Source organism: Serinus canaria, chromosome 2 (genome assembly GCF_022539315.1).
Source record: "Serinus canaria isolate serCan28SL12 chromosome 2, serCan2020, whole genome shotgun sequence".
NCBI classification, from domain to species: Eukaryota; Metazoa; Chordata; class Aves; order Passeriformes; family Fringillidae; genus Serinus; species Serinus canaria.
The window spans coordinates 117021982-117046189 of NC_066315.1; the positions used below are offsets into that span (position 1 = coordinate 117021982).

General features: G+C 36.5%; 1 protein-coding gene across 4 annotated transcripts in view; it reads right to left on the reverse strand.

Annotated features, from left to right (window-relative positions):
• Positions 1-24208, reverse strand: part of PDE7A (phosphodiesterase 7A) — a 77946-nt gene that overhangs the window by 35035 nt on the left and 18703 nt on the right. For all 4 annotated transcript variants that reach the window (XM_030238808.2, XM_030238815.2, XM_018910686.3 and 1 more), the window contains exon 2: positions 3106-3166. In XM_030238808.2, coding sequence (XP_030094668.1) covers positions 3106-3166 — 61 coding nt within the window. The remainder of the gene's footprint in view (positions 1-3105; positions 3167-24208) is intronic.

A 24208-nucleotide genomic window follows, 5' to 3' on the forward strand; every position in this document is an offset into this window, starting at 1 on the left:
CAGAATTACTAACTTCTAACTTCACATATTAAAATTCCTATTAAATTTGTTGGAGAAATAGATGACAGGTCAGCTCAATGTGTCAGAATTAAAGCAAACAGAATACAACATCAAAACCACTACCAGAGAAGAGCGTGCACAGTACACAGTAGCTTTTCTCCAGTGTTTCCTATTTAAGTAATCAAGACCTCTAAAGGAAGATAAATGCTCCAGTTGTAGCTGAGAGGTGCATGCTCACCAATACAAGCAGTCAGTGCCCCACACTTTCTACCCCATGCACAGTAGAAAAACTTTCAGTCAATATAAAGCAACAAGAAAAGGAAACCAGAAAAGCAATAGAAAAATCATGAAAGTATCAAGATTACACAGAAGCACTTACAAGATATTTTGAGAATTCCTCATAGTTGCTGAGAAAAGTGGCTGAGGTGATGCAGATGTTTTAGCCTTTCCAAGGTCTTAAAAGAAAAATTCTACAATGCTGCATCTGTATCTATATTTTAAAATAGTAAATAAGCCACACAGGAGTGGCTTAGTGTATATTTTGGGAATGGGGTATGACAGATGAGTCATTACAGTCAGCGCTGCTTGTTTATATCGACACACTGATGAAGGCAGTTAGGAGTGAGCTTTTTATTTTGCAAATTCCTAAAACAGGATCTTTTAAACTGAACCTGGACACACTGCCATAGCACAGGAATTCCTATTTACTTAATGGAAATGAATTTCCATTGGATTACCATTGGAACAGCCTGAAAACATTGAATGAAGCAACTTAATGGCCAGCACGACTAAACAAAGGCAGAGGGAGTTATTGTAGATACACTCAGCCTTACAGTTTTGGTCTGCTAAGATAAATACCTGATCAAGGTTCATTTTATTACTAGATACATTTATTCCATTAGCATGGAATAAAACCAACCAAGTAAAGGGCAAATCTTCTCATGACTGTGCCTAACTTCCCATTAAGTTACAGCTGAGGATTCCTTATATCTTATTCTGCTCAAGTGCACTGAGATAAATAGAACAAAACCAAAGCTCTAGTAATACTGCAGGAAAAGCAATGCTTCACATTTCTTGCAAGAAATTGTAATGGAATATATTAACCCTTGAATCTACTCTGATATGACTCTTTCTACATACTAATGAGTCCAACTGTTCAGCTTTCAGGCTGGTCTTTTTTCCAGTCGATTTACAAGTACAAAAATAATAAATATGTAAATAGTTGCTAACTTGTACAGTATAGTACACATAACATTTGCGTAGACCAAATGCTATCTATTAAGTGAGAAAATTACACAAATTTACCACATAATGATTCAAACATGCCATGAGCAATTTCTTGTTTGCTTGTTGGTACCCTCCTCCCACACCTAAGTTGGAAGTCAATTCTTTAAAAGATTTACTGCTTCTGAATAGCAGAACAGCATGAAAGAATTATGCCAGCAAGAATTATACTTTTCATAACAAGCATCAATCTCATTACATAATAATTAATTTCAATGAGAGTACAAGTGAAAAATTAATTTACTTAAGATCGTGTTCTGAATATTTTCCAGTTCTACCTATGAGAATAGTGGAAGTTTTCCAAGAAAAATTAAATTTTTCTCTCCAGTCAGACTTCTATATCAAAAACTAGAGGAAGCCATGCTTTGCTTCTCTCTAGAATTATTTGAGCATTAACACAAATCCTTCTGCAGAAGTGATGGGCCTAACTACTTCATTTTAACTTTTGAAAACAAAATAAACCTATTTACAACAACAACCAAGCAGCTTTTTCAATAAACATTTAGAATCCAGTATCTTCTGTTCTCATCTTAACAAATCCCCAAAGTAATTAAATTCTCTGATCAAAACCCCTTCAGTAGACAGCGCTACAGTATTAACAACTACACAAATGTAAAAAATCAAAATAACTGGAAGAAAAAGGTGAAGCTGCTAAGTCAAAATTGAATTTATATGTTTATATGACCATATATTCCTACATATGTAGGTTAGGACTATAAATTCTTATACACACATACATATAGCTTACAACTTTAAATTCCGTAGACAATGCAGTTATGAATTTCTGGGACTTTAACACGTACAATATACAACTAAACTGAAAAGACTCGGGGCATAAAAAGACATGTTCTGGCTGATTTAGTTGGAGATGGTTAAGAATTTGTAATGAGTAGCTGCTGGTGTTCATTGAGCTGTGTGAGACATCATGCAAGCATTCATAGTCCATTTCAACACAGATTCATAGCTCAAGGTGGCTTATATTAAGTGGTGTCACACAGCAGTGAAACAGATTTAGAGCACATACACAGTCCCCATGCCATCTGCACCACCAGCAGCCTCCGGAAGAGGTGTAGGAAATACTGAATCTGCAAGAGCCAGATCTACAAGAGCTTTGCATCTTTCTCCTCTCAACATATGACCTCAACTCCTTCTGTGCACTCACTACCATAGACGGTCTCCCCTGGATGCTTTCCCCTCCCAATACCATTCTTTTGTTTGAACTTGGCTTTACCCTTTATCTCCTTGCTACTCTGGAAGCACTGCTCAGTAACTGAACTACTCAGCCCTGTCCAGCACCCTTTCCTTTCTCAAGTCACCTTCTAGGATTAACAAGAAAAATATTGTTTAAAATCACATCATTATTTCCAGAACACCTCTCGCATTTCATAGCCTCAGTACTGAAGTTTTTAACAGTGTGTGGTAACTTTCCAATAAGTGTTCTCTAAGCTACAGTTTTAACTAGAAAGATACCATGCAGAGGCGGTAAATTCCATTACAGAAAGTAGAGTTTTCTAAGTGACTCATGATTGATCTTCTACCAAACATATTGGGTTAATTATAAGACCTTTCCTTTTTCTTCAATATAGGAGTAAAACATCCTACACAATGTTTAACTCAGGAAAAAAGAAACTAAAAAAGGCAAACAACCAAAAAAGCCCAAGTCAACATGTAAGAACCCAAACTCTTGTAGAGAAGCTAACCAAAATATTATCCAGGAGAAAGAGAATGCTAAGTTTATCAATTCAACAGAGATATAAAAAAGTTATTATTTAAATCAATCATAAATGTTGGAACTTGCAATATAGAAAATGGTATGCTTACCTAGCATACGAATGTACAACGCAGTCTGATCAGAGCTGTCATAGGAAATTGCTCCCCGTCTCTGAAAAATATAAGCGTATTTTAGAGCAAGCTAGAAGCAAATAATTTTTAAATTGAAATAAAAATAAAGTATTAATTGACCCATTTCCATTTTAACTCTTAACATTAATTTTAGAAATTGTGCGTCTTTCATGCAAAATACATTTTTCAAGTACACGTATCAACTGATTTTGCTTTAAGAGGGAACAAAGGAAGGACAGGAATTGGTAGTGAAAAGATTATGAAACCCGAGATCAGAGCGTGATTTAAAACACCTCATATATTCCTTTCCAATGCTCCTCAATCATTCCCCACGATAGGAAAGACATAGAACAAGATTATGCAGACACAAAAAAGTGCTCGTTATGGCCTTCTAGAACACCATACTTGAAACAAATACTTAAAGTTCTTTGTTCATATATCTACTTTTACCAAAGGTAAGAGATGTAAAAACTGAAATTATACCATTACTGCAGCTCTAGGATGCCACATGCTACTTTCATTCTACCCTGTATTTTCTGTAGGCAACGCAAGGTATCACTGAGGTAAGATGCTATACATAAAGGCATTTTAGAGAAAGCCTGCAAGCAGTATTTCAAATTTGATGATAAAAGTTCAGAAGAATCATCAAGTTATCCACGTATAAGATTGAGATACTCCCATATAAACTGTATTTTTTATCTACATGGGACACACGTTTCATACATATTCAGCTACTGTGGTAGTTACAATCAAGGAAGTCTCCCACAAAGTTGTGAACTTCTCCTCTAACAGCTAAAAACTGGAGGAATGTTCTCAGTGGCATCAGACAGTCTTCAAAGAATGACTCCACCTAGCACCCAGCCTCACATGGTGCCTTTATTGTACTTTGACCATCTTCTGCCCCTTCCTAGGGCCTTCATTAATGCTACTTGTTAATCCTAGGATGAGAGGATCACCTTCACAATCAGACTTCCATTTTGCTTTTTACAGAAACAAGACTTTTTGTGGGAGGTGCACATTAGAAACTCCTACAACCTTTCTCTGTATACCACACTTCTAACACTGAGGACAGTGAAGTCCTTGATGCTACCAAGAGTCACCACACACATTTGAGAACTTCAGATAAAAGTCAGCATGGTGGCAAACACAATCACCCATTTTTTAATGTACACATCAGGAACACTACCTCAGGGACACACAACAGCCTGAAAATGTGTAAGTTCAAAAGATAAGAAATCATGTTAGGAAACAGGATAGAAAAAATAATGTTCCCTATTGAGAAGAATTCTGAAGGAAATGAAGGAAAGAAAAATTACCTGGAAAGAAAAAAAGGCAGAACTGCTGTTATGCATCTATCTACAGAACTACCTAAATGAACTCAAAGACAGACTAGAGATTAGTAACCTCAATCATCATGATCTGCACAAGTGATGGGCTAAGACTCTAAACTCATAAGTTACACTTATTTTTTTTAATATTTTTCATGCCGAAACAAAAAAATAAAACCTTACACTTGAAGTTGTAGAAGTTTTTTCCAAAGGTAAGATTAATATGCAATTACAGATGTGACCAAAAGACCTAGCAACAAATAGGGTCCAATAATAATAATGGGGTCCAAGCTGTTGTAAAGACTACAAGGAAGAACCCCCTGTAGAGAACTTTTATGTTGTCTCAGCCTTTGTTCTATATTTTCTTGGAAGATCATAAACCATGCAAATAATTCCTCAATATATGTTGGTACAACATTTCTCACAGCATTATGCCTGTCCCGATAGGAAAGGTAGAAATACAACTACTCAGCCAGAAAATGATGCTGATTTCTCACTAACATTTTCAATGTTTTTCATTAAACTTGCCTTTGAGTTTCAGAAAATCTCAGCTGAATATATTTTCCACAGCCTGGAACATTTCGTATCACTGACTAGGCACAATCAGTGATGTAATTTAGTGCTAACTTGCAATTTGCACCTGTCTATCACAGATTTCTGGACACGTCCAGTACAGTTCTGTAATCTAATACAGGAGAAACCTAAGCACACATGCAGCTACAAGACCCACATATAACTGGAGCATTAGTCTCCAAGAAAGAAAACAATATACAAAAATTTACTGAAAAATAAATTCTTTTGATATGTCAATTCTAAAAAATTACTTGCTCCCCAAAATAAAATATTGCTAGATAAAGCAGCACATATAAAGTAGTGCATCCATGAATGATATTGAATACAAAGCACATTTTAAAAAATACACAGTAGTTGCTTATACAGGCAAGTGATTTTGCTCTGCAAGGATATATTTGAAACAATCAAATCTAGTAAAATTATTTTAGTAAGTTTAGTTCTCTAAGGAAAAACAGAGACAATTTATTGTATAAATTTCGCTCGCAGTACTACACAAATTGCAGGACAATTTCAGCTAATTCTGCTAAAAGGACTGAGGTCTCGTTGAAATTTGTTAAATAAAACAGATAAAAGGAAAACATTTACTAGCAAGTTCAACAGATGTTGGGGGGTGATGAGTGGTCAGATCTTTTATCTTCAGACCAGGCAAGTAAGTGAGGTACAGAGGGCTGAGCACTGTAGTGGGCAGTCAGAGACAAAGGACAAAGCTAATGGTACAGAGGTTTTTTAGCAACTTGTGATAAGTACTTATTTGTGATAAGTAAACAAATAATATTGCACTCATCCAGACACAGATTGCTTTGTGTCAGCTTACCCTGCAAATACGTAACAGACCATCTCCTGCAGGTTGTGGTGCATCACCTCTTTTCCCACTTCAAATAACACTGTCAGTGCATTTGTTATTCTACCCCCTACAGTACTCCAGAAAAATGCAAGGAAAAAGGCAGAAAGAGAGAAGTAATTCACATACTCTCTATGGGGTTCTTTAAGATATATTGTCCAGATTCCACTACTTAAACCCAGCAAAGAGAAAAACCAGATTTAATGCTGCAGTTTTTTGCTGTGATATGATCAGACAGCAAATTCAGAAGAAAGGCAAACATGTCTTGAAGAACTAAAATTACTGTCAAGCACCCAACTGTTCAAACAACCTAATCAGCGGGATTTTACCCTTGATGATGACCAAAACTGCCACCCTCCTCATGGCTAATTAAAGGCCCACTCTCTGTAGTCTACTCCAAGACACCAACACCATACTTACCCTAAAAATATACCTTACTTACCCAGTTGAGACAACCATAGCATACACTGAATAGCATACCCTACAGACACCTTGGATCAGAAAATATTACTTGTTGTCATGTTATGGTCAATATTTTTAATTCATTTGGCATAAGAATTTATTTCTAAATCTCTGCACCACCTCTCCGGTCTACCTGAAGATTTGTACCTGTTAATAACAATACTGACCCTCTGTACAAATATCAAATAAATAAGCACCATTCCAGCAAGCAGACAGAATTACTAGTGCTCAAACACAAGACAACCCTAATGCGTCTGTGTTTAGGCAGGTTCCGTTTGCAAGCACAAGGACAACTTGGTGGGAATGTGCTGGATCCTAAGTGATTCAACAAATTCCTCAAATGATTACCTGAGATTCTCAACTGCTCTGCTCCCTTCCAGGCACAAGCACAGCCACCTGAACTGGGTGGGCGGTTTTGCTTCAGCGGTGAAGATGGATGTCAGAGAGATGATTGGGAAGGATAGTTTATACTGGACTTCCACTTTCAAAGCCTCACCTTAAACTTCAATTTCACACTAGAGTATCATTTATTCTTCAAAAGGGTGATACAGTCAAAAAGCTTCCTTTTTTCTTCTCTTTTGAGACATTTATGGAAAGTAAATGGAAGAAGTTCAAACTAACTGGAAGATCCATTAATCCTTTAAGAACAACACTGATACAAGGACTCTGCAAAAACATACAAAGGGAGTATCTACCAGAACTTAGATTTAAGTCAGATCTCTCTGAATATCTTTTCACAGAGTATAAAAAGTTATTAAAGGCCACGCAATGGGAACAACATGCCAAAATAGCACACAGATACATCTTCAAAGGGAAACCGCTTCAGTGATGCTTGGGAGTACAAGCATTTGCATGTACCACTTGGAAACGGAGCACCTGCTGCTGTTTGTGTCAAACAGAAATGTTTCCATTGATGTATCAGTTTTATCACAGACTTCCCAATCTTGTTGAGAGCAGAGCACCAGCATTACCACACTTCATTTTGGCAAGGGCCAGCTTGTGGACTGTCTAGCAAAACAACTCCTGTTCTCATTCTCTCAGAACACCTGCTAGAGCTGTTGGCCTTCAAAATTCAGTACTACCCATCAAAAGAACCATCCATGCTTTTTGAGGGACTACACAAGCCTCATTTTGCTACTCAGTTGTTTATTCAGAAGCAGGGAAAGAAAAGAGAGAGGACAGAAAGCAACACAGGCAAGTGTTTTTACCCACCTGACTTTCTAGTCCAAGCTCTTTGCTGAACTATCAGAGCATTAGTCTCAACTGCTCTGAAGACAAGCGTGGAGAAGTTGTTAAACCAATTCAATGTACTGGTTATGCTACCTCAAATATACACCCTTGGAAAATATTTAAGATCATAAGACCGTTTATGAACTAAAAGTCTTGAGAATGACAAACTAGTTAAGACCTTACTTCTCCAACTATGATTAGATTTCAGAAGCAAGACTGTCATGTATCTTAGACTTATTTCAAGTATTTAAAAGTTCCATGCTAAGATTCACAGTTTTCCAAAAAGCACCATCAAGTTTTTAACTCGCTAAAGCATAGAAAAATGCTCTTTAGAAGCACTTAAATTGACGCTGAATTCAGGTAAGCCACTGCAAAATGGTCCTACTACTACTTAAAAATTTAATTGCAGTTCAAAGCACTACTCTGAAGGTTTATCAAACCAGCAGTAAGAAAATGTCATTCATATTGCCTTTCTGAAATTTAATCAGCAATAAGATCCACGCCTTTCCTTCAAATATTCAAATGCAATAATTTTAATATTTTCTTCCATATAAAGCTATTTCACATGATCACCTCCCAAGACAGATGGCAACCATTTTTAAACCTAGCTATCATCTGAGTGATAGTTATCAATGTTAGTGATACATATATCTCACAAGCATCTGTAAGCTATTTTTTCTTATATACCTCAGATGCATATCATGTGGCATAAAACGTATCCAAAGCTTTATCAACATAAAAAAAAAAAGACTTAAAAATATACAAAACAAAAGCTTGACAATTGATCAGAAAGACTGTACAGTCAAAAAGCCCCACAAGCAATTGGTTTAAGTGAGGGCAATAATACACAGGGGGGTATTGTCTAAGGAAACTAAATCAGAATAGCATCAAGGCAATGGCAAAATAGGTAAATGAATGAACACAAAACCACTAATTCTTGAAAAGAAACCACCACTAGCACATATAAAAACACAATCATAAATAGCAAGGAATTTTATGCTTAACTGTATTATGTCAGCTGCTTGGAATTTTTTTTCCCCCCCACCTTAAAACAATCTCTGACCAAACTGGATTAGACATAATCCTTGAACAGGTTTTTTATGTCAAGTTCCAAAAAGCCAGCAGTTCAACAATATACCAGTGAAATGCAGATGATGTACTGGTCTAGCACACAGGCTGTAAATCTGTAGAATCTGCCTTCAGTCACAAGCGAACATTCATTGGGCATCCTGGTCTTTTTCTTGATGTGACAAAAGTTGTCACAAGTGCTAGCAACTAAGCCTGACCATTTTTGCTTTTAATAAATTTAGAAACACGTTATTGGCAATGACTGAAGAGTACAGGCATGGGTGCCTGGCAAAGCTTGTTTTCACAACAAACTCAAAATCATGCTTGTTCAGATTCTCCTGCTGATTGTACAAAAATTTTAGAAGTGTGTATCAGCAGCAATAACAAAAAAATTATCTACGAATGCAGGAACTCTATTTTTTTTTTCAGCTTCCTTAATTCTCTCCAATTATTTTGGCTCTCCTTCATAATCCTACATTTAAATTTATTCCTCCTTTTTGCAGTGAGCTATGCTGAGAAGAGCCTGGTCTCATCTCCAGACACCAATCTCATCTATATCCTACCAGCAGAACTATCCATTATGGAGATACTTACATTCTTAGGAATGACAGAGTAAAAACTTAATCCTAACATTAGCATGCATTTTGAAAAACACAGGGATCTCAAATGGAAAGGCTACAAAGTAAAGTAGATATTTCACATAAGCAAACAAAACTGGTATTTCCACTCCTGCAACTCTGAAATCAACAATACAAAAAGGATATCCTGTCCAGGAAGCAAAATACACTAATTTGTATTATTCTCACTATGTTTAAAATTGTTTTCCCTTATTTTCACAAAGGCTTTAAAGGTGCTATAAAACTGGAAATCTTGTTGGTAAAACAGGCAAGCCAACTCCTGCCATTCAGAAGCCATTTCAGATCCCTTTTATCCCCCCTCTCCTAACTGGCACTGCTACAAACACACTCCTTCCCACTTCAAGACAAGCAAAAGTCAAGAGCTACAAAATCATGTATGAACAATTAAGAAACAATCTTAAATGGCAAATGATGTTTCCAAAACAGATTAGATTTAAAAATGAAAAATAAGCACTTGTGAAGTTCTTAATGACTTGTTTTCTCTCAGACTGCTTATAAACCCAGTTAGTCAAAACAGATTTTTAAAATGGCCTACCTTAGAAGTAATCCATTTGATAAGGATCAGAGCAAAACACCAGATCAATGCAATTCCCATTGGATCACCCCAAATACCTGAAGCATACTCTTGCCCCGATGGCCGCCAGTGCTGAAAGCAGCAGGGTACAGCAGTGAGGCACAAGGCAGGCAGCAGCTGTCACCTGACAGCCCCTGCAATGTGCTCTGCCCCGCTCCTCTCACTGCCAACACTGGACTCAACAAGAAAGTTTTACAACCAGAGGACACAGCAATTAGTAAAATCTTACTAAACCTCACAGAAATGGCAACGGAAATGTAAAACCATGATTATATCCTCTCATCATCTTTAAATACAGCAAAGTGTGCCAGACAATAGGATCAAACTCCAGTAGTCAAAACACCCAAGCTAAGTCAGGATACTGCCTTGCCTTCAAATGCTATGAAGAGCCTGTTTCCAGCAGACTCCAGCACTTGTGATATTCACAAGTTCCTTTTATCTCTGCCACCTGGAGAAATGCTAAGAACTGAACTTCAAAACATATTTCAAAGTTGCTTTTATAGCAACATGCTATAAATAATGCTAATGAAAGTTAATGCACTGAATATGTGCAACTGTTCAAACCAATTGTCATTGTCTAACTTCTTTTGTCCACTAAATACCAAGCCATCCTTCATCCTAGCCATTCACACTCATGTCTGAACTGGCATGGGGCTTTTATTTATTGCTCCAAGGGTTGAACCTGGCTACAGCCTCCCTAGCCCTTCCCAGGGTTGGAAAGCAGTCTAACTTCCTCCAAGAACACTGACTGTGCAGCAAAGTGTTCCTACGTGCTTGGTGTAGCCTTGGGATTCATTCTAATAATTTCTGTCATTTTAAGATGACATAAGTGTTTCATGTCAAAAATACAAAGAAATCTTAAATACTTAGGGAAAAAAGGAGCTACAGTGGGGGAGCATAAGGAACAGTGTAGGATAATGAGGAGTTTAAAAGGATGACGCTGAATAACTGAAAGCAAAATTATATGAAGATCTGCTCTTCCAATATTTTTTTTTTTTTGCAAAAAAAATCAATACCAAATTCTAAGATGTGCACAAAACACAAAAGTTAGCTCAGATCACCAAAGGAGTAGTTTTAACAAACTAACTTCCTCCCCTCCACAGGAAAAGGGGACACACACAACAGCAGATGTTTACTAAATTAAGGAGAAGATTTGTTAAGTGGGATAGAGCTCTTTGTTATTTTACATCATGATTCTGAATATTTATGATGTCTTTTAAGCTATAATCATGTTCTCAGCACAACCTGTGCATCCTTATAAGAACCATTACATTCCAAACATTTATCTTCTGCCCTGTCCTCATGCCCCAGAAAAACAGTCAGATCAAAACCAAAGTCAAGAACATTCAGAATGGGCCTTTTGGTACCTCACTTCATGAATGCAGCACTTATCTAAAGGTCTGTTAAGTTCCACATAAAATACCAACTGTCACAGAGATAAATTTAAAAACATCACCACCTCCAAATAGTTGACACGGTTAAAACACCCTAACAATTAATCACCACTAGTCTGATGTTTCTTTAAAAAAACAAACCCACAAAAAATGGCACCAGGCTATATTTGCATTACAATTTGGCACAACTGGAGCAGATCAAAACACACCTGCTGCTCAGGTCTTTACACCTATACTATATGAAGCCCAGGAGTTTTAATTTGTTTTTGAAGGCCATATTTACTCCAACTTCCTGAATCAGATCCCACCACAGGAGGTTCAAAGCTGCCAAAAAATGATCCAATAACTGATCAAATCTCTACAACCTTTTTGAGGGTTAAGGCACTCTAGGTGCACACAATGAGTGAATGATTTAGTTTCTTTTGGAAGAAGCCTGGTTAGCACATACCAAAACCACACCAGAAAACAATCAAATGAGCACAGCAAACAGGAACAATGAGGTGATCTGCTTCAAGACTGAACTCTCCTCTGAATAAAACTCAAGCATAAATAGCCTTATACTCTTTGAAACGTCAAGCACTCCTCTCTGTCACCACTATTATCACTCCCTGACAAATCTTGTTTTCCTGTCTCAAAACACATGAAGATGTTTCTGGGAGTGTGTGCATAGTCTTGCCCCAGGTGCATGGAGCAAGACTTTCTTCCACTAATTTCAGAAACACAACATAGCAAACAGAACAATACAAAGTGATCACCATTGCCTTTTTTGTCTTCCACGATTAGGTGGTTTAATTAAGAGGCCTTTTCTTACTGGAAGTTATCTTAAAACTGTCTCATGCATAAGTTTAATATGAGAACACAGAAATTAAAGTATTTGACCACTTGTTAAGCACCACTAGACTATTATTTGTTTTAATTACAGCTTGGAAATGGAAAGATTGTTTTGGCAATACAATTCTGAATTTGGAGACAGAGTAAGATCAGAAAGTGCACTGGTGTGTATGAGAAGTTTAAGAAATCAACATAGAAGCTAAAGTGCCTCTTTTGGAGAAAGAGCTGCTTTGAATAACCCCACTAACAACTGGAAGGTGAAAGTGAAAGACATTACATTTTACAAAGAAGAAATTATTCAAAGTTTTTAATAAGTATGGTAAACCCACAGGTAGAAGGCTACATAAAAATGTGGTAATACTAAATTCCATCTGGGTTAACTACTCCCTGTTATACTGCCTCAGTTCTGGGATTGCAGAGACCCTTCAGCTGTGGACATCACCATCAGTCTCAGCTTCATCTTGAAACTAAGAAGCACACAAAAAAGAATAGCTATCATGCATTGCATTGTTTGTTTTTAATTGAGGAAGTTCCTAATGCTGTTTCATTTTCTTTCTTCTCTTTTTCTTTACTGCTTTCCAACAGATTTTTTTTCAGTTTTTCTAAAACCCATTTCCTTGACATCTGCAGAGACACCACGTTTGGTAACGCAAGATTGACAGTACCTAACATTCATATACAAGTTGTTATCTATTCCTCTCTCCTTACCGTCAGCTCATATATACAAGTGCAATTGCTGTCTCTTACCATTTCTAAAGAAACAGAAATATCCCAATGGCTTCAGTGTAGACTGGATGATATGCAGCATTGTGTGATGCATTTAAGCAGTTAAAGGCATGTTTTGCTGTAATTTTTGCATTTACTGAACAAACTTCTCTGTGCTATTCCTGATAAAAATATCAATGCATTATCAATACAGCAGAAAGCAGTTGGGGTCTTGAAACAGTTGTTACAAAGATTCCACTAAGGAATTTGCTAAAGATACCAGTTTGCTCTCACTGGGAAACAGGCATTACATGAGACCAGCTCCTACCCATTCAGAGTAGCTCCCCCCATTAACAGACCATGATTATTTGTAAGGCTCTAATTATTTCCACATACACTCCTAGAGATCTCCAAGGCTCCATGTGAAAACCCATTATTTCCTCTTACATACTCCGCTACTTGAAGTACCACGTACAGGATCCCAATTTTACTTGTATATTTCTAAATACCCATCTATTCCAATACTTTTCTGTATTTATTTATTTTCCTGAAGTTCATCAGCCCTGAGGATGGCTCAGGATTGCCTTACAAAGCTTAGTAACTACTGTTAGTGCAGAAGTGCCTTTAAATTCTCTAACACCCCCAAAAAACATTTCAGTAAGACCTTCAAGAAATCCAGAGTAGAAGCAAGAGCAACAGATTTCAGATACACTGCTGGGTCTCAAATGATGCACCGTTTTAAAAACAGCAGGGCTTTGTTGATGTCCATCACCACCTGAGTTTTTATGCTCAGTTAGAGGCATAAAGTTGCTTATCACTCCTACCTGCCAGAATGACCTGATTTCATGTGCATGCACCTGTACACCTGACCCAGAAAAGAAATCTCCATGGAGTCTCCTTTGCCCTTCAAGCACCCCCTTCCAGAACAGAGCCCTGTGGCACACTGATTTCTAGGATACACTCCTGACTGACCTATTACTTGCTGTGAACCAGTCTGGGAACTTCACTATGTTAACAGCATGTAACGACAGTAGAGGAATAAGCCTATCATTAACAAATTCATCAGCACACAGTGGAAAAAAAACCAAAACTCATTTCCATCTTTTCTTTGCTTTTCTCCCTGTCTGATTATATATCATGTGTGATCTCTTTCTCCAGTAGACTTCACTAAAAAAGAATAATTAAATGGTAATCTATGAGTATTCTTGTAACAAGTGTGGGTAGCTACTGCTGCAGCCCAACCCAACCACTAAACACTGCTCTCAAGGGAAAAAATAAGAAAAAGCACCATTACTTTTACACTGATACAAGATACGGAAAGCAGAACTTCTAGAATTTCACAATAACCAACTTTTACAAATGCTATTTCTATTTACATCTTATTTTAAAATGTTATCTAAGCAATTTACTTCCAATTCAGCTTCTTACTTAAAAGATTTGCCATGTTAGCCCAAGTTGCAACTAGGTACATGATTCCAAGTACTCCAGGCTGTTTATCAAAAAAATCATAGAATCATTTAGGTTGGTAAAGACCTTTATGATCACTGAGTCCAACTGCTAACCCAGCACTGCCAAGTTCACCACTAAACCATGTCCCTAAATGCCACATCTACACATCTTTTGAATAATTCCAGGGACAGTGACTCATCAACAAAGCTACATATGAGCTAGCAAGCAATAAGCAAAGATGAAAACCTAAGAAAGTTAGCAAAATTCACCTTTACAACAGCATATTAATCACCATTGCAACTGCCTCACTCATTGCAACCAAACTCAAAAGGCTGGTTGATCTTAAACCAAGGGCTGAGAACCCCAAAACATGAACTTTGAAAGTCAAGGATGGCTACGAATCCAGACAGCAGAAATTACACCCTTAAAAACCACTTTTCAGTTTTAGAAATCTTCCACTTCAGCCCTCAGTAAGATAGAAAAGGAAAGAAACCCCCCCCTTAGAAAAGATACAATCCCAATGAATGAAACAAGTCAACAACTTGCACTTTTGTACCATCACCTATTCAGTGAATTTTCTATTGCTACTGCAACATAGCAATCAGGATCATGCTGTGTCGTTTATTTCTAAAAGGGGTAAGAGGTAGTCTATATTTTATATAAATAAATAAATAAATATATAAAATATCTAATAAAAATATATTTTAATATATTATATAAATATAGAAATATAATATATGAAATATAGTATAAAATATAATATATTCATATTTTATATAAATAAATCATATAAATCTTTGTCCAAAAAAGACACATTATTAAACATTGCATTTTTCTGTTGGCTGTTTTAAACATTTCCTCTTATTTGCTCAACATGTAAAAGTGAAAAAGGCAAAACCATACATACCATAGTTGAGGAGTATATAAGAACACTTTAACTTCATCACATAGATTCAACACTTTGAAACAGTTTACTTTTTTTAAAAATTATTCTTTTGCAATACAAATTAGAACACTCCCACTACCTCTGTCATATCATGAACTTCAGTTTTTTAGCTAGATGTGTTTCCATAAGAAAAAGTGTTATACGGTATAAACTGTCTCAGTGACAAGCAATCCAATTTAGATAATTTAAATATAGAAACTGTGAAATTTACTGTTTTAGGTAAAACAAATCACCACAAGATTAACTGAAGTTCGACAATACAGTATTCTTCCTCTGATTTATTCAGACACACGCTTTCAAAGGATGTTTACTTACTGTGGCATTTTAGGACTTTGCTTAAATTCACAGAACTAAGATTTCTGCTTCTCTCCAGAGAGGAGATTTTGGAGAGGAGTTATACACCACTTTTTTTAAAGCCTCTTTAAAGAAACAAACAAAGAAAAAAACCAAAATAGTTAAGACAAAATTGACACACATGTATTTTTCATTTACTTTTTTGGAAATATTCATTTTTAACCATTGGATGTAGTGAGTATCTCTTGGACAGAGAACCATACTAGGAGTTGTACAGATGCTCAGTCAGGACTGGTCTACAGCAGCCTGTATCTGCCTACGCCTGTTGGCAGGTACTCCCAACCTGCTCATTCACAGCAAGAAACAAGGCCCATTTTAGAGTTCAATACAAACACCTTCATCTGTGATTTCAAAGAGTTAAACAGTACCATTGTTACAAGACAAAGTTCCACCAGGGTCTCAAGACTGCAACCCACATGGTAAAGGTAGATTTAAAACTCAAGAAGTTGAGTTTTATCTGCTCCAAGTTACTATGTTTCACTGCTAAATACGCCTTCAGCCAAGACTGAATGGTATACTGGAAGCAAATCAACAGTAATTTTAATTCCCACGTACTTCACATATTGCAAGTAACCCAGCTATGTAAGTGAGAACAGTTGAACATTACCGTGTGACAAGAAAAGCTACCCATGTTTTAGACTTTGGAATAAAAAAATTTATGTTCTATTTCTAAAGCATATCCTTTGAACAGTGAAAGATCATCTTACTGTGCTATATTTAAATGGGAATCTAAATAAAAAACATTGAGTTTACAATCTCACAGAGAGACACAGCAAAACTGTCAACACATCACAACAACCAGAAAAGAAAATTACAGAACTTAAAGTCACACAAGTTGTATCTTATAACTCTTTACAAACTATCAATACAAGACACAAAGGATGCAACAAGTCTGTCTTGTAAAACCTCCAAGGTTTAAACTTTTTGCCTTGGAGAGAATCTTTCCCAATAACTATATGGGAACACTACTAGCTCAACTGTGATTCTTCAGAGCCTCCAGAAGCCTGTGTGTGGAAAGGGGGAGCACAGGAAGCACTCAGGACCTCCCCACACAGCAGCTCATGTATGAATTTCTACAGATGTCTGTCCAGCTCATGAATTCAGAGAAGAGAGCAATGCAGTGCAGTAAGTGAAAGCTAAAAGGCACAGGGGCAGGCTACAATCTGAGATGCTTCTTTTCCCTTGCTCCCTGGGCTTCTTTCTCATTCACACATAAAAAGGAAAAGGAAAGAAATAAAATTTATAATAACAACTAAAAGCCTCTATTTGACTAAGTGATGGGTAATCCCATACCTATGAGGGCTCACCTCTCTCTAAGCCTAGAGTAATATCTTCCTGCCTGGTTCTTGCCTGTCTAGCAAGTTTTTCCTAATCCAGCACTGCTAAAAGCTACTTTAACCCCTTCACTCACACTTCAATTCATTTTAGAGGAAGCATTTAAAGAACAGTTTACACGAAATGAAAATATTCACACTTACTAAGACTCCCCAGACAACACAGCTACCAATTACTTTAAGCAAGGATTTTCAATTTTCAAATCTCATTTTAAAAAAAATTAACAATTTCCACAGGGAAAAAAACAAACAAAACAAAACCTAACACATTTCAGCAGTTCCCCAGGCACACTGGCATATGCTAAAGCTCCAACAGTATATTAAATATTAGAAAGGCAGTAATAAAACAATCTTTGTTTCTGTATCCTTGCTAGCCATCACTTAAAAATATTAGATTGTCAAAAAATATTATATTTCAAGGGGAAAGCTGGAAGATTCACTTTTACAAATTAAGCAGAGAGCACAGAACATCTGAAATAAATAAAGTCTGCCTTTCATTCTCTTATTTTGTGATTATTTCCATTAAAGTAACTGAAGAACTACAGAGGACAGACACTGAAACTGGTTACACCATTTGCTGCTAAATTCACAAATCAATATTGTATTTAATTTATAATAGTAAATGAAAACAATAGTTAACTTAAAGTCATCACAGAGTTTATGAAGAATAAAGGGTGTCAAAGAAAGACTGCCAAAAGGCAAAACACAAAACAAAAAAGCCACACATGGTATCATAGTACGTGAAATACAGAAAAGACTGACCAATTACATTTAACTTCTTTCACCTCAACAAAAACCCCAACATTCCAAGCTTAAAGAAAACCCAAACAAGTGAAACTAACAAAAACCTCCAAAATTAACAAACACCAAACAACAGAAATCCCCCCCCACACATCTTATACAAACCCAAACCATAGCAGTTAGCTTCTGCTACAATGTTCTTCCTAGATGAAATTCATCTAGAGATGCATCTGCACTAAAGACTTATTGCAAAATCTGCTTGCCCACCATCCGCAAAAATGCTTTTGGTCTTCCAATTAAGGATAAACAGACCAATTTCAAGTGAATTGGATAGGCAGATCAATTTCAGCTGAATCCCTTAAATTTGAAGAAGCTCTAATGAGACAATAAGCTGAAAACCCTAGTCTTCCCCATGGCACACACATGCCATTTCAACATCCTCCCTCACTTTCCAGGCCACAATATATTATTGCCATCTTCCCACCTTTCATTTTATTGAGCTACCAATACAACCCTTTCTCACTTCTAAATTCTCATTCTCTGACCTGTACCAGATGCAGATTTCTTATAGCAAATGCTCTAAAAATTTGCTAATGAAGTTTAATAAAGGGATTTTCATACAAACTTTATGTTTCATAGGCATCCACACAGCTTTAAACATGTAATTATTGCCTTGCATTAATATTCTGTGAGCATGTGGGTGCCAGCAATCCATGCATCCAAACACTTTTCATCAAAACCCAAATCTACTTATTTCAGCTTCTCACCCACTACAGATAAAGCTGACCCTGAAACAGAGAGAGCTTTTCAGTAGTGTTGTGCCTGCAGGTGTTGAACTGAAAAAGACTACTGTGTTTGAGACTGAAATGGCTCAGCTTTCCATTACAGAGAAGTCAGTGTAAGAAATATTTTCCTGGACATTAAAAAAAAGGTGGATTTGGTTTTGTTTGGTTTGGCTTTTTTTTCTAATAGGTCAGTATGAAGAAAGAATCAGCTGACAAAGGAACAGAAGAATTACAAGCTCAAAACCAATATAAAAAATTGCAAGGCAAAAAGCAATGTATGATTGCAATCGTGTTGGCAGAGGCATGGAAGGAAGTATGGAAACAGACATACAAAGAAAGTGTTCTTTTAATAGATTTATACATTTTTTATACACTTCACTGCTGGCATATTGACATAGGAAAAAAAGGTGGATACTGCCACTAGTATCTTTCTGCAGCCTTCTCTCAAGTAATATATCCTTGTACAGACTCCTCATTATTCAACCTGAGTGTGCACTTTATCACATTTACAACATTCCAAGACCTCCTACAATTAAAAACCACTTGCAAGTAATTTTTCTTACAGCAATTTCACAGCAGCGCACCTCAGAATTTAATATGCCGTTTTTGAAGGTAACAAGATGCTACTTTCATTGTCAGGATTTTAACACTAAACAGTAATTGAATTAAGCATAGAAAAGACATTATTTCAATAGGACTTATAAGATCTACATTTGTAAAATTACGTGCCATTACCATTTTACTTAGTTATCCTGCAGAGATGCTGAAAACAGCCCTATAATTATTTCATTGTTTCTTAAAGAAGCAAGAATTGTAGCAGTACCAACAAGAATGTTTATCTCTGAAGCTCCTTACCACCCACTGGACACCTGTCAGTCTTGGCACTGGCCTTTATGTGCCCATGTAAAGAAGATTTTAGACGGCATAGCCCTCTCTTGACCAAATTAGGCTAACCTCATCTGCATTGACATCAGTGCCTACAATTTTGGAATCTCATCGACAGAAATAGCTTTATCACAGGGCCCAGCATACAAATTAAGCATCTGTATAGGGCATGCCGAACTTGTGGAAGTGATAAAAAGCTGTAGTGGAAAAATCTTAGTATATACTTTGAAGATGTAATTAAGGCAACAGTTAGCTACTCTGGGTGAACTTGTTATTTGAAGTCTGGGGTTTAGTCCACTTGCTGTATTCTCTGTTTGCACACAAGCTAATGAAAAAATCTTATATTGTAATCAAGGATCATGACCAGTAGCTCTGTATGTATTTCAGGAATGCGGAAATTACACACATTTTTTATATCAGATTCCAGTTTTGTCTTCAAATTTGGCATCACTAATCATCCCATTATTCTGTAAGAAGCCATTTCAGTTTGCTACAGGATTATCTCCAGGACTAAACTTCTGCTGCCTGCATAACAAACTAAAACTATCAAGACACAATTTATTCCATTAATGTTATATGATTTAGGCAGGAAGGGGGAAATCTGGTATATTATACCATAATTTTCTTATTAATGTAGTTAACTAATTTTACAGAGGAACTTTTGGAAAGGAGCAGAAGGACAAAGCAAGTTAAATAAGCAACCCCCAAAACACAGTTGGAAAATGAGGTAAGGAAAGGAGAGGAGTTCCAGGCTTCTCATCATTATGTCAGAGCTGTGAGTTCACAGATCAAAAGGCACACAGCATAAGTCGCCCCATTTTCCAGGGGAAAGGAGGATCTGCTGTCAGTTACTTTGCCAAATATGATGGAAGACAGATACAAGACCTCAATATAATTAAAGCCTTTCTCATTTTGACAGAATTTGAAGACTCATAGAAATACTGATGATCATGCAGAACAAAAGAATAGTAGAATACATTAAAAATACTTTTCGCTTTAGAATAAGTTACTGAATATGGATGTTATTGCTCCTATAGGGAACAGTACTGGAAGTGCAAAGACTACTCCAACACACAGCTAAGACATATAGAAAAAAATGCAACCCAGCCTGTAGTTCAAAATCCCTGGGTTTCTGGAAGTTCCATGGAGAGCCAGCCTATGACACACACAACAGAACCTTGCTTCCCATGCTGTAAAACAGCCTACCTCCACCAAAATTGCCTCAATGTCTTTCTTATTGTTTCCTACACAAAATTACAAATTGCCCTCATGCCTCTAATCAAAAATTTCCAAACAACTGACTCTCCTTCTAATGTCCCCTCTTTTGCATCATATTCTACCAAATAGTGTAGGAGAACAGGAAGAGAAAAGTAGCACATGCTGTGGCTAACCAATTAGCCTGGGTGAAGTCCTATCGCATACCACACCAGAGAACTCCTTGAAATCACCAGTGAAAAGCCCAACTTTCAGTCTTTCACTTCCTTTCCAAACTATGAAGAGCAAAAACTTCTCAAATCCTAGAAATAAAATTCTTTTTTAACACTGAACTATTTATTCTGCTTTGAGATACACAAGTATTTGTATTAAGTAGTTTTTATGTCTTTCAAGGAAGTTGCAGACATTCTCTGAAACAAGCAATACAAACATTTTGGAAAATATCCTTCATTGAAGGTATATTTGGCAACAAATCATTAGCCAAAACATTATCATTATTTATTATAATCATACTTATGATGCTCTTAATTTTAAACTCATCTCAAAAAATACACATTTAAAAAAAAAAGATTACTAGGAATTCTCCTACAGCATATACTCACTCTTGTTTAATAGACCAAGAGTAAGATTCCATTCTGGTTTTTCACAGAGTTCCCAAGTCAATTTATGCACATAGGTTGTTGCTCCCATAAATAAGTCATAATTCTGTACTTAAAAAGTGGAAGGTCTGAAATGGCAATAGCCTTCACATACTGCAAAGGGCTCAAACGCCAAAGGAAGAATTAATTGTTTGAGTGGTTTCTCTGGAGCATTCATCAAAACTATCAGAGCACCTCACAAGTTGTTGCCCAGAGAAGTTGAGGATGCCCTATTCCTGGCAGTGTTCAAGGCCAGGTTGAATGAGGCTTTGAGCAACCTGGTCGACTGGAAAGTGTCCCTGACCCCTCACAGAGGAGATGGAACTAGATGACCTTTAAGGTCACTTCCATCCCAAACCACGCTATGATTCTATGATAAGTATTCATCTTCAAATTCCAGCCCAGCATCAAGATGAGAGCCCAAACATCAGTTCTTCTAGACACACAATTTAAGACTGCTAGAATTGTATTCTTCAATTTTTTTTTTTTTATTCACATGCAGCCTACACATAAGCATGGCACCTGAGCCTAAGCATCTCCCTCTTTAGAGGGGGTGGAAAAGAGGAAGAGAGCAGGAAAGGCAAATCAGGCTGCAAGATCTCACATCAAGCACTCAACAAATGAGAAGCAAACAGTCGTGATCTAGGAAAAGCTTGATGTATATGTCCACAATAATAAACAATTATAAGATGGAAGTATGGGAAGTATCTTTTTCTCCAGAGTGGCATTTAACTCCCCTTTAAATTCATCCAATCGTTCATTCTTCCCAGACAAAAAAAACCAAGGTATGGTTAAAATGCTTTTCACAACAAACGCAAGTACATTTTTAGCAATAAAGGAGGCAGGGATTTCCTGTAAAACATTAAAAAAACCTAAAATCTCACAATGCATTCATGTAAGGATGCTAACATGGATTGCAGAGGCAATTGAAATGCATATTTCCTAAACACTGTGATTATCTTTAGAATTACATCCATAAGGGAAGAAAACTTATTTAACAGCTCTTCTGTTTTACTTCAATTGGGAAAAAAAAAATTACAAAAACAACCCACACTAAAAAAAGAAAATACACACATAAAACAAACAAACCAGAAAATCACAGAAAAAAAAACCAAACCAACTATCAAACTAAGAAGCTATTGGTCAGAACATACTTTACCCACATAACTTGAGAAATTAAAAAAAAATCTACAATTATCTCAGAGACCCCTTCTGGTGTTTTAAGATATAAACTAGATATATATCTCATAATTTCTAATTATAGAAAACAAAAATCTGTTTCTAAAATTAACACAATTAAAATGTATCTTGAGCAATAGAGAAATCTTTATACAAATATATAAATATACTCAGCATGTAAGCTGGAACCAAATGCACAAATTTAAAGCAATCACTCTTAACCATTGAGTACAAACATTTTACAGAAAATAGTACAATGCAAAAAAAATTAAGGTAGTTCTGTAAACTGATACATTTTTATCCTTTTAGACCTGAGATATACTTTTCCAGGAACAACTGAACTTTCAGCACTGGATTGGTTATTTCTATTATCTACAAACCCTACAGCTCAATAAAAATCTTTAAAACTGTGGGTCTGGAAGTAGTCTGAAGCTGTTTCCCTAGGCACACAATGCCTTCTAGGGTTTAAAGGAGTGTAGTAATCAGGGCTAGGTGTGGACAGGGCATTAGCAATAAAGCAATCTGTCCTTAATGATGAGAGTAAGTTTCCAAGAGCACAGTTCGTGCCAAAATGCCTTTGATTCTGAAAATTCAACATGGTACAAAGCTTTGAACAGGTTAGCCACAAGAGCACTGCAGAGTGCTCGAGAGCCTCCTCCTTTGTAATAATTCAAATGAGACTAAACACTGCTAAATTTCCTTTTTTAGTGAAAATAATTGCTTGATGTCTTAAAAATCCCCAGGTATAGCACAGTTTATCTGAAAAACTGATGCCTCTCATTCTCTGCTTATGGCTTTTTAGTGGTACAAGAGTACTTCAAATACTTCTAGCCCACCTTGAACTCAGAGACTGCAAGGGCTACAACAGCCAGGGCTGGCACTGACTGGCAGCTCAGTGCATGGACCTTGTTGTATCTTCTTTTCATTCCCGAATGAAATATGCAAAACAAGTTTCAATGTAACACTCAACATCGGAGAAGCAGAAGTATGAGTAATAAGCTGAACTCCTATCCTGGATCCAGCCTCCCCCATACCATGGGCACGTGGTACAGGAGGCTCGCTGCCCTTCAGCTCTACACCTTTCAGCCTTTCACTGAAGTATGGCTTGTCCTAAGGCAATATGTATTATTCCACCTCTTCCTGAATCCAGACATGTTGTGGAGGAGTGGGACAAGCTCATACAAATGCAAGGCTCCTGAAATGAGGAATTGGAGGAAAAAAAATTTTTTTTTTGCAAGTAATGCTGGAAGACTACAAAACCACAGCTTTGAAATCAGAATTGTAACTATTATTATTGCATTACAGAAAAATACTGTTTGAAAAGCAGTGTACATCTGTGAAATGCACAGGCTAAATTTTAGTTTGCATCAAGCAGTACTGTATTATGCTAACACTTTTCCCTTTTTATGTAGAAAAACAAAATAAAGACATCTAGAATCTAAAAAATGCCTTTGAATGCAAAGTTATAAAGGTCACACCAATATCCCCCACAAAACCACATGAAGGGACAATAAGCTACCTTCCACTGGCAGATGAGATTACTGGAAATTCTCACAATATTTTCATGGTAATCACTCCATATATATTGGTTTTCTATAGGTGAAATTAAGCAAGTAACTTAGCAAAACCCAAACCCTGCCTCTCTCTATATTAAATTACATCACAAACCCCTTGAAAGAGGAATTTAGCTTTTATTCTCTAAACAAATATCATGGCATACTTATTTATTTTGCTTTAATTTTTCCTAGATATTTTGTACATAAAATATATTCTGACAAACTCCCTGATGGATTCGTTTGCATTTTTTTCTCTTAACAACTATGTATAAATCATGTGCCACATTTTGATAGTCTCCCTTTAAAACTGAGAGGGTGGTGACTGCCAGTATTTTTATTATTTAAAACATAAAGGG